The following is a 15898-nucleotide window of genomic DNA, read 5'->3' on the forward strand; positions in this document are numbered from 1 at the left end:
TGTTTTTTGGTAATGTGAACGGCCACTAAAACATCCGATTTGACCAAAAAATCTTAATTTTAACATCCAACCCTGCAGCTTGAACATAACCTCTATTTTATATATTGACAAATATTGTTTTAGACTGCACTGTTGTTCACTTAAGGACACTTATATCTATCTTGTGTGCTTAGCTGTTGTGTAGCTGCTAGCTCCTTTTACCCTACCATGTTCGCCTTTAGTAAATAATTTGGTTAAATACAAGAAAAGACCAAGCCTGTGTTCTTATTGGAGGACAATAAGATGTTAACTAAGCACGCTGCAGGACTGCTTGTATCATAGCCTTGAGTCGGAACGTTTACATGTAAGCCAATACTTGTTTTGTTGCTATTATCAGACCAATATCGGATGGCGAGACCCCTCTTTCCTACAACATGAACAATGGTCATCATGGTGTTCTAAAATTACAATACATCTATATGAAAACAAGCTTGTTTGTTTTGTGACTTCCTCTGATTTATTCTGTAGTTGGGAATTACAATGCTAACGTTTATTTTTTTGCTTTTATGCACTCTAAAGTCATAAATGTAATGATAACAACAACAACAAAGTCGATCATACATGTGCTTGTGGTCAGAAGCGTGGTTAGTGCAGAGGTTAATAAGCGGACACTGCTCATATTGGGATAGGAGATAAGTTCTTCTCAATGGCACTGGTCCAGGTTACACTGTCATTGATAAGCTGACACTGCTCATATTGGGATGGGAGATATGTTCTTCCCAATGGCGCTAGTCCAGGTTACACTGTCATTGATAAGCTGACACTGCTCATATTGGGATGGGAGATATGTTCTTCCCAATGGCACTGGTCCAGGTTACACTGTCATTGATAAGCTGACACTGCTCATATTGGGATAGGAGATATGTTCTTCCCAATGGCGCTAGTCCAGGTTACACTGTCATTGATAAGCTGACACTGCTCATATTGGGATGGGAGATAAGTTCTTCCCAATGGCACTGGTCCAGGTTACACTGTCATTGATAAGCTGACACTGCTCATATTGGGATGGGAGATAAGTTCTTCCCAATGGCACTGGTCCAGGTTACACTGTCATTAATAAGCTGACACTGCTCATTGGGATAGGAGATAAGTTCTTCCCAATGGTACTGGTCCAGGTTACACTGTCATTGCCAACTTGGGCATTGAAGTTTCCCTTCAAGGACTACCAGAACGGTTCTGTGACTTTGTGTTTGTGACATTCTGTTTCCTGAAAGTCATTGAAGCCCCCTCTCGTTTACGGGTGAAGACTAGATTGTATCCGCCCCAAGTAGAAATGTCCAAATTTAGCGTGTCTTGATCCGATATTGCTATCAGATATCAGCAAAAACAACAACACTATTGACCGTATGGAATGATATCAGCTTGCATGTAAAATCTCCCATCTACAAGCAGTCTTGCAGCATGTTTACTTGTGCAAAGCTGGACAGACAGTTAGCATCTAAATGTCCTCAAATAATCCCACAAGATTGGTCTTTTCTTCTATTTTAGTCAAGTCATTTACAAAAAGTAAACATGGTGGGCTATAAGCTACTAGGAGCTAGTAGCTACACCCAAACTAAGCACACGATTGGACACAAACTATACATATGTAATAGTGTCCTTATATGAACATTTTTGCATTGTGAAATAGAACAGTTTGTCAACATAAACAAATATCGAATAATTATAGTTGCATATTAATTACACACACAAAGTCTCCAAGGCAGAAGCATATTAGAAAGTGTCCAGGAACAAACTGGTCTGTGTCATTAAACTTAATGCGTCAGGCTCTTCATTTAAATGATTATTGTGGCCACTTGGTGTCGCTGAAATAATAATTACCATTCCACTCAGCATAAGTCCATCCCAGACCTTAATAATAAATAGGTTAGTCTTTTTTACATACCTAACATTGTTCTCTGTTTGTATAATTTTATGTGACTGAACGTAGCGCATTGCCACAGCAAAATTAAAGTCCCTACCCTTTAATTTTTGTTGTATTTTTTTTACATGAAAACAAATTAAACAAATATATATTGTAGCTTCCAGAAGAAGTCAAAAAGCAGATGCTATTTTTATCTTTTATTGCCAATCTTATGCTTACAACCGGCCCAATTCCAATTCATATTCTCTCCCGTGCACACACTTTCGTATTCTTGCTTCCCCGGAAACACAACAACACTTCCTCGTTCTCTGCCAATCCCCTTTCAGGCACGGACGGTGCACTCTTGATCTCATGGGAACAATGAACATGAAATCAAAACCACACGAACATAAAACATTGCCACCAGCAGGTCCTTACAGTACAGTCTATAATAACACCAGAAAAGGATGCTAGAATTATTGCTGGTCATCTTTAGTAAAGAAAAAGTATCTCCATACTCGAGGCCTTCTCAACAAACTACAATGTAAAATGAAAGCTGCAAGCAGCGATGGCCAGGACCAACTTTTGCTGGTGTTTCCTGCCTTTACCTATTCAACACATCTTTACCTGCACGTTACCTACCTTCCCTGCATCCTGAGTTCACACTGGTGCTTCTTTCTTTCACCCATACACCCTGGTGCTTCCTGCCATCACCCAAACAACATATCTTTACCTGCACATTATTTACCTTCTTTGTATCCTGGAGTTAAACTGGTGCCTCCTTCTTTCACCCAGTTAACATATCTTTACCTGCACATTACCTACCTTCTCTGCATTGTGTGGTCATGCTGGTGCTTCCTGCTTTTAAGCGGCCATCTTGAGACGGCAGCAGCGCAGCAGCAACAGCGCCGCAGTTCTTTGAAGGCTCGTAAAATCAAAACCAAAACAGTTAGAAACTCTTTGCGCAATCAACTTTTAATCAGAAGGGTTCAATCTCTTTCCTGTGCGAGTTTGAAGCCAACACAACAAACGCGCTCAGAGGAGATAATGTTTGAAAAAAGGTGAAAGGTTTTTTACTAAACTTTTGTTTTGAAGGGGTAATTGCCAGCTTCCTGTTGATTTTTGCTGAAGGATGTCAATTGATGAAATGTAGGTCTAAGTGAGACCTACATAGAGGTTTTTGTTTCACGTCTCTACGACTTTACTACCGGAAGTTACAAGCAGTTTTGTCTGTGTTTTCTTCCCAAGAGCAGTTTTGTCAGTGTTTTATTCCTAGGGGGTGCTAGAGCGCAATTTTGAGTTTTGGGTTTGGGTTTTTTATTAAATCGCCGTTTTCACCAGTCCTGATGTGTGTGTCCAGTTTGGGGAGTTTTGAAGCATTTTAAGGGGGTCGAATTACAGCTCATAGAGGCAAAAATTAAATTTTTTTAGGAAACTTTAGTTTTGAAAGAGTTTTTGCCAAATTCCTGTTGGTTTTAGCTGAAGGATGTAAGTGTATGAAATGTAGGTCAAAGTCAGACCTACATAGAGGTTTTTGTTTCATGTCTCTACGACATTCTTAACCAAAGTTACAAGCAGTTTTGTCTGTTTTTTCCTAAGAGGCTAAAACGCAATTTTGTGTTTTGGGGTTTGTTTTTTTTATTAGATGGCAATTTTCGCCAGTCCTGATGTGTGTGTTATTAATTTGGTGATTTTTGAAGCATGTTAAGGGGGTCAAATTACAGCTCAAAGAGGTGGCGGTATAATAATAATAAAACCTTGGAAATACAATAGGGTCCTCTGTCCCAAATGGACATTCGGTCTCTAATAAGCAGCAACAATATCAAAAACATATGTTGGTACTTTTTAAATGTATGTACAGTATACATTTTTTGAACCTTTTCAAAGAAAATGATATCGTCATAGCAAATCATACAATGACGTCCTGGTAATCACGGCCCTACAGACACGAGTATCTTGGAAACTTAAGGGAAACCCTGAGACTACTGAATAAAACAAGTACCCGTGTGTATGATTCATGCTGTAGTCCTTTTGGATCAAACCTTCACAAAAACTTAGCATCTTTTTCAAACAAGAAAGTCGGACACATCACATGTTGTGGATGTGTCCCTTTTGCAGGCGATCCAGAAGGACCTGGAAGACTGCCAAGCACAGCTCACATCTCTTGAAGCGCTCGTGTCCTCCAGTTCCAGCAACAGGACTCGCTTTGAAAAAGTCCACGCTGACTGGAAACAGCTTTGCAACACGATTAAGGTAAGAGACTTGTGAAATGTAACTGAGGTTTATTCAAACTTCACTTTGCAACCCAAATATTTTCACCTTTTGTGCATAAAAAACGAAAAATATGATATTCATAAAAAGAATATGGATTGTAGAGAAGGTCATTTCTTCACCCTTGATTGTTTTACTTGTTTGCATTAAATTGGTTGGTATTTTTCTCACCTTTATACTTGTATGACATCTGAAGATGTTGTGTAAATTGTAAGAATACTGAAGGTCAAATGGGAAAAATTAAATACATCTTTACATAATTACTTAAATCAGGGGTGTCCAAACTTTTTCCACAGAGGGCCGCACACGGGAAAAAAGTAAACATGCGGGGGCCTTTTTGATGTTTTTCATTTTCAAACCATAACAAAATATATGGATTTTTTTTTTTTAATCCTTAGGGCTCCTGGGGAGCATAGAGGGTCTCAGTCACTAAAATGTTAAAAATAAGTCAAATTATTGTTATTATTTTTTATTTAATGCTTACAGTAAATCTCTATATCAACTTGAGGTTGATATAAAGTAAAACAAATAAGGTTTTATGCATTTTCTGTCAAAGACAACTTTGTTTTTTATAGTAAAACAGAAATATGCAGTATTTAGATAGATAGATAGTACTTTATTGATTCCTTCAGGAGAGTTCCTTTATTTAGCAATTAAAGCCCTCAAAGATCAATAATGCAGGACACCATTGATTTTGATTATTTAATATTTTTGAGTAATCACAGTGAAAAGTTAAATAAAATCCTACTAAATATATTTGAGATCCAAAAGGTTCCCCATTAATAAAGTGATGCATTTTTATATATTTTTTTTACTTTTAACACTTAAATTTCAAGTTCAACTTCCGATATATCTGTCGATTTGAAGTTTGAACTATTATTTTGTTTGTTTTATGCTCTTTTGTCAAAACTTTGATGTTTTTATATGGCAACTACACAACATATGCAATATTTTTTCCACATAAAACATTTTAAAATGATAATTTTTTAGCAATAATTCATTATAACAGATTTGTTTGTCCTTTTCTTTTTTTTTTTTGAGCAATGGAAAAAAAAAAGAAAATAAAGACAAAAGGGAAATAAAAATGCCCGCATGGCAGCTTTGTGTCAACATTGCCACTTTTTCTTATTAGATTTCACCTCATTCTACTTATTTAAATGTTTTTTTAAGATTTTTGCAATACTATCAATTTTGCAATTTTTGCAGAATAAAGGATTAGCTGTGGGCCGCACTTTGGACACCCCTGACTTAAATGTATAATAAAATCATTCTAATTAGCTTTAAATACATCCTGTACATGTGTCATTAAATGCTGTAGGTGAAGTTGCATGAGAGTGAGCGGAGTATCGAAGATCACAAAAGCTTCCATGAGAGTCTCCTGAACATGGAGAAGTGCTTGATGGTCCTGAAGCAGAAGGTGGAGTCCTTTAAGAGTCCCACGGGAGAATGGAGCATTGATGGTCGCAAACACGAGGCTGAGGTCTGTGAGTTTTCATACTGACAACTAGGGTTGCAAAATTCCGGGATTATTCAAAGTTGGGAATTAATGGGAATAAACATTGAATGCAACATGCTAGATCGTTAGCAAAAACAACCAGATTTAATGCAAATTCCTCCATCACATGCTGGGACAATTGTCAGCATGCTACACACTACAGCAGGGCTATTGAGGCCACACTAGTGTTTCAGCCCAAGGACTTCCTCCAGTCAGGTAAGTTTTAAAGATATTACTGGGGTAATATCATAGTGCTCCTCTTTTAAAACTTAGTACTTTAGAACCATGTTTTAATAGCAGGGTTTTCCAGCTGCTGGTACGAGAAAGGTTTTTTTTTTTTTAGAAGCAACTCCCCCCTGTAGGAATACCAGGTCATGCATCTTTGACTATTCTCAAGTATTGCAAAAGAAGAAGGGTGAGATTCTGGACTTGGCTCTTCAAGATGCTAAGTCTGTGTTTCCCAATCTATGTTGAGCCAAGTTGCATATTTTATATCTCATGGCACATGACCGAGCTACCGGGAAGTATTGTGTTGTCGTGATAACAACAAGTGAAGTGGCTGCACAGGTAATTATGTACCCTCTGCTCTTTAATGGGGAAAAATGTTCTTGTTCTTTTAATCGGCCTGACCGTTGTATACCTGCGTGGCTTGCATGGATAGATGACCAGAGATGCATAATTCCGTAAATAAATACAATAGAACCTCGATTTATGAACTTAATTAGTTCTTGAACATGGTTTGCAAACCGAAAAGTTTGTATAGTGAAGCAGGGTTCCCCATAAGAATCAATGTAAACTTGAATAATTGCTTCTAGCCTCGACAAAAGTCCCTATTTTTGTCACATCAAATTAAAAATGCACATTTTCGAGACCCTACAGGGTTTCCACAGGGCATTAAGAGGCATTAAAAGTAATTTAATGATTTTTTGGGGGAAAATGAAGGCGGTATAGCTCGGTTGGTAGAGGGTTGCAGGTTCGATTCCCGCTTCTGCCATCCTAGTCACTGCCGTTGTGTCCTTGAGCAAGACACTTTACCCACCTGCTCCCAGTGCCCCCCACACTGGTTGAAATGTAACTTAGATATTGGGTTTCACTGTGTAAAGCGCTTTGAGTCACTAGAGAGAAAAAGCGCTATATAAATATAATTCACTTCACTCACTTCAATGACATTAAAATCATTGAATTCAATGTTTAGAGGCAATACAAATATTATACAATTATGGGACTGGGTCGGTCATAGTAAGTCATTTAATTGAACAGTAAATGGAAATAAACTCAATAACTTTTCCGTCATCGATAAATTGCTGCGTCCGTCTGTTTCTTTTTAACAGCTGGGGCTCTCAAACTGGACACGAGGTCTTGTCCGGTCCGGTCCGGTCCGGTCCGGTCTGAAAGCGCAAAAAGTGCTGCCTCAATACAGCAATTTAAAATGTTGCCATTTTTTGTTACTGCAGTGTGCAGATTTGAACTCTGCCAGCAAGTCATGTTGATGTGACAGCTGAGCTTGTCCTTATTTCAGGTGTCTGCAGTTCAACAGTCTTGTGACGCACACACCTCACATCACCTGCCAGGGACACACAAGGCAATTCTCACAACAGACCGCAACTCTTCTTTTATGACATTCCCAAATAAAAGGAATAACTGTTCCTTTAGCTTGACACTTATTTGCATAAGTTGCTATCTAGTGTACACATTTGGAACAACTGAGAGGATGTACGATATCATCTCTTCAAAATGTTAAAGTGGATTCAGCCTATTTCAAATGCATCCTAAGGATGCAAATGTCCTCGTGTGGTCTTTTTCCAAAAGCTTTAAATCAGGCTTCTATTTCCGAACACATGCAGAATTTTCATTAAGTTTGATGTGTATAATTACATGAAGCCTAAAATTGTATCCTGATTAAAAAATGTATCCTCCAGTTTGTGAATATTATAAGGCATATTTTCAGATGATATGCCTGTTTCAAAGCAGGGGTGTCAAACATACGAGCTCTTGGATTGGCTGCCGCTACTCCAATCAGCGCAGGTGCTCCTGATGTGGCTGCCGGCAGAATAATGCTGCAGCGACACCCAATACCCACATAACAGATCAAATAACAAAACGATAAGATGCAAAGACTTAAGTCAACATGACCATCTTCTTCGTAGTTAAATTCTCTGCAGGGCAGACGGCACAATGTGCACTCTGGAAAAAATGTGTTTCTACATTGGTTGATGGTTCTAATTTATTTTATGCTTAAATATATTATTTTCTCAATGGTTAAGTTTGTAGTTATTTCACCATTATTATGATGTCATTGTGACAATTGTTTGATTATGTTATAATTGTATTATTTGAATATTGATAAATGAATGTGTTGTGGCAGTTGCAGATGTCATCATTGCCATGGTTTAAGGAAACACTCGGTTTAATGGTGAACTGCCAGCAAGAGAAAGCTAACTAAAGTGCTTAAAGTGTATTGGCTTTGTAAACACACTGAGACAGCCTAACTTCATTGTGTTCTTCCTGGTGTTTTTGAAACAGCACCATTTTTTTCTTCAAAATTTTCGACTAATTTAAAGTGTTTTGCCAACAGGATTATTTGTAATGTGTACATTTTCAGAATGTGCTTTTTCTCTTTTGGTCAAAGTAAGACAAATACATTAGTTTTGAAGTTATGTACATTTTTAAAGAATAATGTGGGAATAGACTTTCCTCCTAACATCACACCTCTATTTTAAAGAGATAACATTAAAAAATGACTTCTGGGCATTTTATATTGATCAACTAACTCTTATATTGAGAGTGGAACTTTTTGGGCTTTTTTGTCCTGCACTACCATGACTAATACAACAAAATGTCATACTTATGTCTACTGCAAAGTTCAACTTTGAATGACACTAAAAGGAAGTCTAAGTCTTTGTGTGCGGAATAGAGGCGCTCCATTGACTCCATTGTTAGAATTAGTTGGGATTTTGCTTACTCTTAATTACAACTTAGAATGCATAAAAAACATATGTTTTCTTGTCTTACATAAAGATTGTAAATAATGGGCAATATTCCAAAAAATAGATCCCCTTTATTCATTTTTTTTCATCCTGGAACCCTCAAGTTGCTGGCACGGCCACTCTACCAACTGAGCCACGCCGCCCTCAAACACACCATCAGCAGCTTCTCTATATTTTCATGGATACAAAACAGCCGTTTAGATATTTTTTGAACATCCTTGGCTGACATAACCGACTCATTCTGCTACAGTTTGGTGCGGACTAGCTGTGCTACGTTCCAACTGTGACCAAGTTAGCTAAATACATGCTAGCTCATGTTTTTATGAGTTATTTTTTAATTCATTGAATATCCTCCTCTTCTTCTCAGCACCGTCCTTCACGCTCTTTCTTCCTATGGTTGGGAAAACTAAGTTATGTTGCTCTCTAGCCTCAAGCTAATGCGAGTAAGTTTGGATTTTAAAGTCGGATCATACGGCTTTCACTAGGCTCGTAACCGAAAAGAGAGAGCTCGAAAAAGTTGTAAACTGGGTGAGGACACCACTGACTCTTCTGGATGGTCCACAGAAAGCACTGGGAGAGTTTCCAGAGAAAGAGTTGCAGATCCAGCAGATGGAGGTCCAAGGTCAGAAAGTTCTACAAAGGACTTCGCAGAAAGGAGAAGTCCACATTGTGGAAGATATGAAGCGTCTGAAAGAGTCCTGGTTGAACTTGTGCAAGATGAGTGTCAACATTCACAGGTGATGTTCTACTTATGAAATACGCAACTTTGGTGCAATGTTAAGTTCATCTTCATGTTGCTTTCTTCTCTTGCAGGCTGCTGAATGGATCCACAGAACAGGGGACTGTTCCTGACATGTGGGGCCTCAACACTTTAGAAATGGCAGAGGTGGTGGATGGTGGTCACCATTCCAAAGGTCACCTCCTAACGCCGAGACAGGAAGAGCTTCCCAAAGAAGTAACCGACCAAGAAAGTTCTGACCGAAGCAGAGGAGCCTTTGTACACTTCAGGCAGAAAGATGGTGCAATGGTATGTTGTCAAAAGTTGAAATATATTCAAAATAAACTGTTAGGGTTGTGCCAATCGATCAGCCACTGATCAGTATCGAACAATTTCCGTGAAAAAAATAAGTGATCACCATTGCTGATTAATGCTTTTAATTGTTTTTTGAGTCTCATGACTGATACGCTCGTCTAATTAAATGTCCAGGCTATAGAGTGCACCATATTTTAGAATTGTTTTGCATTCTGACTATAAGCATTCAGACTATAAGCCACAGATATACAGTATACTGGTACGAAACATTTTGTAAATGTTTATTTACGTACCTTAATTGTTTCCGAACTGTGCCTCTCACATGGCAGTAAAACGGCTGATCAAACATAACAGAAGTCATCGTCATGGACCCGCTAGCTGCTGAAGCTAACTCTCCAATCACCTAGACGGAGTCAATAACTTTACAGTGATGTTTGAGTCAATTTACAAAACTTAAACAGTACAAAAAAACATGCCATTATAAGTTAATAATACTAACATAGACACTTGTGAATGGGTTAGTATATTCGCTAAAGCTAAAGACGCTATAGCCAGCAGGGAGAAGGCCTTAAAACAATGGTGAGAACTTGGTGAATTAGGTCCTGACGTTGAGCAACTCAGACACAGCGTTGCAACAACATGCTTTTTGACGACTGTTTATTCCATGTCCGCTTGTGACCTTGATTTGACCTTTGAAATGTGGTCATTTCCCAACCAACAACGTGGATCCAACACTGGACATCGACGTTGTCTCAATTTACAAATACAACTATTTTACAACGTTTTTACTAAGTCCTTTTTAAAGGACATTTATGTGTAACCAACGTTGTATCAATGTCTTCTTTCTGCCGGGGTAGCGTGTTTATATTCTAATAGCAGGTACAAACATACATGAAAAGACTGCTACAGACATCACACGTAGGACGGTTGAGTAAATATGAAGTGTCTTAGTTACAAACCTTGCCTGGACTGATGAATGTAGAATCCTTTCCAGCAGAAACGCAATAGACGTATAGTAGAGCAAACAGGATATACGGAACCATCAGTTCAACATGCAAAACATTTTTCAAAACATGGCACCATAGCACAAACAATAACACACCTTTTCAGTGTCTGTCGGTGTTTTATGAAAACTATTTGTTGACATTATGGCCGTTAGCGAAGAAAAATTCATCAATTTTCCGCACCGTTTTATAAGCCACAGGGTTCAAATTATTGGAAAATGTAGCGTTTTATAGCCTGGAAAATACCTAATGTTTCTCTTTACACTTTGTGAAGCTGCTTCCCTAAGTTAATAATAATCAGCACCATCACGTCAGATAAACAGAATTTTACTAATAACTTAACTATCATTATCGCTGAAAGATGAGGTTTATTGACTAACATGTTACACTCCGATAACAAGCGAGGAGCAGACCTGCTAACTGCTGAGAGAACCACTAAGCTAGTTTGAAACATACCAAGAAATAAGTGTTCAGTAAAGTTTATGAAGTGTATTTCCTTGAATTGCCGCCGGGGCGCTAATTCATTTAAAACCTCTTCTCACTCCGGCACTTACCAAAGGCATGCGGAAAATTTAGACCTGCGCTTATAAATTTGAGTGTGATGTAAGGATACCATCATGAAAAGCACATATAATAATAAAAACGTTTTTATGGTCTTACCTTTACTTATACATGAAGTCCATGCGCAGCTCCTTCTGATCAAAAGCATCGATAACTTGTTTATAGAAGTCTTCCTTATCTTTCTTCAGTTTTAAAAGTCTCTCTGTCTCGATGGAGATCTTCCTTTATTACCTCCTGCTTCGATTGAAAGTCCAGTTTAGAAAACTGTTTTATTTTAGATATGTAATCCTCCATGTTAAAAGTGCAAGCGAGAGGAAAAACTAAAGGATGGCTGCTCACTCTTGCTGCTTGTTGTCACTTCTTCTGCAGCCGAGTAGTCGCAAGAAGGATCACTAGCGCCCTCTACCACCAGGAGGCGGGAGTCATTTAATGACTCATATTTGACACACGCAGCTACGGTATATTAATAAAACATAGCTGCTTACTGTTCTTTTTAGCATATTCAATAGCTTGGACCTTAAATCCTACTGAATAGCTCTTAATCTTCTTCCCTTTATGCGATTTCAAATGATTGAAATCAGCCTCCTCCATTTTGAAAATGATGACAGGTGAAGTGTCACTCGTGACGTGACGAGTTTGACCCGGCGAGAATTCGAGACATGCGCTAATAAAAATAATATTTTGCGAAACGAGTTTGACCCGGCAGTAATTCTAGACAGGTGCATACTATATACCCGGCGGCAATTCAAGGAAATACGCCAGATGAATAAAGAGGGCAGATGATGGATCCATATAACGGTGGTGTCGACACTAAGGGTAGTTAGTATCAGCATATGATCCTTATTTTCATTTTCATAAAATGGTTTTTTCATTAAGTTTGTTAATGTTTACAAACTCAGGGAATAATTCTCGTTTAATACATAGTAGATTTAGCTTTTTTTAAATTAGTGTTCTATTGACTAATTATTGAATGAAAACAACAGATTGTAGTTGAGTCACTAGTTGATGTGTGCAAAGATGCAGTCAAGGGGCTCAGTAGAAGTTTAACATTTCCAATAAGAGCAAAGTTGCTGATTTGCATATTTGATGCTATACAGGTGAGCAGGGATCAATTCCAGTCCAAAAGGAAACAGTTTGAGGCTTGGCTCAGCAGAGAGAATCAACTCCTGTCAGGAATCCTGAGCACCAAGCGAGGAACCCTGAAGAGCAATCAAGTCCAGAAGCAACGAGACACACTGAAGGTGAACAAACAACAACACAACATCAGCACTTCTTAGCTTTTCTTTGCCTTCCTTTTATGCATCGGACACCAGGGAGGGCTACCATACACATTTCAATTGATAGGGTACCACTTCCTGGTACCTGGAGTCGATACCAGTACTCAACAATACTCATTTACTGTACTTTTGTGTGTGTTGTTCAGTATTAATTGTTTTATTTTATTGCAACATTGAAGTAAATTATAATAACTGCTGAGCAGTTGTTATATCTTTTTTATTATCATCATATTACTATTTGCAAGTATGACAATACATTGGATTTACAGTTTCAAGTCCAAGACATTAGATGGCAGTATTTGTACATTATAGGGTCTGGTTTTTGTTGCGCCCTCACAAGTATTAATACTGTAAGTATTGTACACACTACACACCAGCTGTTGATTGTAATGTGCATCTTAGTTGTAGTTTTCATTAACACATTTGGAAGTGTTGAAGGCGCCATGTAAAATCGCTAATGCTAATCAGTAAGATGGTAATAACAAAGCCAATGTATATTAGCTTAAAGCAAAGTGCATTTTTGGAAAAGTGGATCCTTGCTTTACTTACCTTGTAGCGTTTTGTGAGTCCATTCTTTTGTTGGCATTGAAAATGGCAATTTTACCTCAAGGTAGTTTGGCTGAGCCAGCTCTCAGTGCTGCTGGAGGGATCTTGAGGTGCCAAAGTACGAAGAGCCACTCAAATTAAGAACTGGGCGTGCTGTCATCCACATTCCAGACACTGTAACATGGCAACAATTGACTTAACGGTAATCAAAGTCTGGCGGGAGTCGGTAGGTGCCAAAAAAGTTTTGATATCAATTCGAGGCTAAGTAACTACGAGGCCAGTATTGCCGATACGGATACAGATACTTCATTATCGGATACGTCATTATCATTGAATAATTTTGTAAATTTGCCTCTACTTAGATAATGGTTATGAAAACACAGAAAAAAATGTTTTGCATTAAAATGTATTCATAACAATGTACTTTACAAAAAAATGTATGAATAAATAAACAATTTCCTGATTACAATTTCATTATTGCAAAATAACGAAATAAAAATAATGTAACAAAAACAGAGATCTTAAAGGCTTACTGAAAGCCACTACTAGCAACCACACAGTCTGATAGTTTATATATCAATGATGAAATATTAACATTGCAACACATGACAATACGGCCGCTTTAGTTCACTAAATTGCTATTTTAAATTTCGCGCGAAGTATCCTGTTGAAAGCGTCATGGTGTGATGACGCGTGCGCATGACGTCACGGATTGTAGCGGACATGTTGTTCCAGCTCCGATCCCAGCTATAAGTCGTCTGGACATCTGTGTTGCTGAATCTTTTGCAATTTGTTCAATTAATAATGGAGACGTCAAAGAAGAAAGATGTAGGTGGGAAGTGGCGTATTGCAGCCGCCTTTAGCAACACAAACACAGCCGGTGTTTCATTGTTTACATTCCCCAAAGATGACGGTCAAGCTTTACTATGGAACAGAGCGGTCAAGCAAACATGGTTCCCTACCACATGTCAAACGGCAGGTTTCGGTGAGAAAATTGTGGTAATAAGTCGGCTCTTACCGTGGACATGAGCGGATAGATTGCGTCGTTCCTCCTGCACCTGTCAAAGAGGCAGGTGCGGATTCTCTTGCCTCCTCCGACCGGCCGCCCCCGAATATGGGATGCTTCCACCATGGAGGAGGGGGAATAAAAGCTCAGCCCGGCCCCAACGGCTGCCTTCGCTTCGCCTCGTCGAGAAACGTGGCTTGCCTCAGAAACACTGGCGGTCACCACACCCCTCCGACTTTCAGGTACCATATAATCTCACTAAAATACTAGTAACACAATAAGCAGATAAGGGATTTTCCAGAATTATCCTAGTAAATGTGTCTAATAACATCTGAATCACTCCAATTGCCGTCGCCTTTTTTTTTTTTTTCTTCCCCTAGTCCTTCACTCTGACTTTCCTCATCCACAACTCTTTCATCCTCGCTCAAATTAATGGGGAAATCGTCACTTTCTCGGTCCGAATCGCTCTCGCTGCTGGTGGCCATGATTGTAAACAATGTTCAGATGTGAGGAGCTCCACAACCCGTGACGTCACGCGCACATCGTCTGCTACTTCCGGTACAGGCAAGGCTTTTTTATTAGCCACCAAAAGTTGCCAACTTTATCGTGGATGTTCTCTACTAAATCCTTTCAGCAAAAATATGGCAATATGGTGAAATGATGAAGTATGACACATAGAATGGACCTGCTATCCCCGTTTAAAAAGGAACATCTCATTTCAGTAGGCCTTTAAAATGTAATCAAAACCAGTAAAATAACTTCCATGTCATGCAGATATTTGTGCACAAGATGATAAGTTGTAGTAGAGCAGGGAGGGAGTGGAGATGTGACGTGAACAGCTTGTAGAGAGAGATGTGCAGTTTGTATGTGTTTGTATGTTTGTATGTGTGATATGTGCTAGTAGTTTGTATGTGTGATATGTGCTAGTAGTTTGTATGTGTGATATGTGCTAGTAGTTTGTATGTGTGATATGTGCTAGTAGTTTGTATGTGTGATATGTGCTAGTAGTTTGTATGTGTGATATGTGTTTATGTGTGATATGTGCTAGTAGAGCAGGGAGGGAGTGGAGAGGTGAAGTGAGCAGCTTAGAGAGAGAGAGAGATGTGCAGTTTACACTGACAGACTACAGGTGGCGCTGCGACCGCATAAACATTTGAGTACTTATGTGTATGTAGAGAAGAGAAACTGTGACAAAAGTATTGCTGGGATCCTAATATCCACCTTGGTATCGATACTATCAATATTCCTATTGCTACGCCCACCTGTAGTGTATTTGCAGACACTATCAAAAAGGTACAATAAGTCATCATTCCTCACAATTTCCCACATACCTTAGTTTGAAGCTGATTTTGGGCATGGGAAAGACAAAATAAATCCTGTTTTGTGTGTCTTTAATTCTTTTCAAATGTAAGTATTGGTTGCTAATTCTCAAATGAACACAGTTGTGAAATAGAAATAGAGGAGATGTAGCTTTGAGCACAAGAGCTCCTGTAGAAAAGGTAACTATCCTGCTGCAGCTTGGCTTACTTTGTTACGACTTTTACTACCTCTATTTAGTCAACTTTGATGTCTTGTTTGACTTTGCATAACTATCGTATCTCTATCGTGTTTTATTTCTTCATCAGATCTGTGTTTTGTTTGCGTCAATGAAAGACCTTGTTCCTTTTACTTACTTTGGGCCTTGTAGCGGCTAAATCCACATCAGAGGTGTCAACAACATTTTAGCTCAGGGGCCACCGGATTGGTAAAATCATGGTATAAGAACTTAAAAATAAAGATAACTTCAGATTGTTTTCTTTGTTTTACTTGGGCCAAAAATCAAACAAGCACATTCTG

The 15898-nt window shown here is 38.6% G+C and overlaps 1 protein-coding gene across 1 annotated transcript in view; it reads left to right on the plus strand.

Moving 5' to 3' along the window:
* Positions 1–15898, plus strand: part of syne3 (spectrin repeat containing, nuclear envelope family member 3) — a 64922-nt gene that overhangs the window by 31392 nt on the left and 17632 nt on the right. The window contains exons 11-15 of the mRNA XM_061893877.1: positions 4001–4135; positions 5472–5633; positions 9200–9372; positions 9449–9662; positions 12331–12474. Coding sequence (XP_061749861.1) covers positions 4001–4135; positions 5472–5633; positions 9200–9372; positions 9449–9662; positions 12331–12474 — 828 coding nt within the window. The remainder of the gene's footprint in view (positions 1–4000; positions 4136–5471; positions 5634–9199; positions 9373–9448; positions 9663–12330; positions 12475–15898) is intronic.

This window comes from Nerophis ophidion, linkage group LG03 (assembly GCF_033978795.1).
Source record: "Nerophis ophidion isolate RoL-2023_Sa linkage group LG03, RoL_Noph_v1.0, whole genome shotgun sequence".
NCBI lineage: Eukaryota > Metazoa > Chordata > Actinopteri > Syngnathiformes > Syngnathidae > Nerophis > Nerophis ophidion.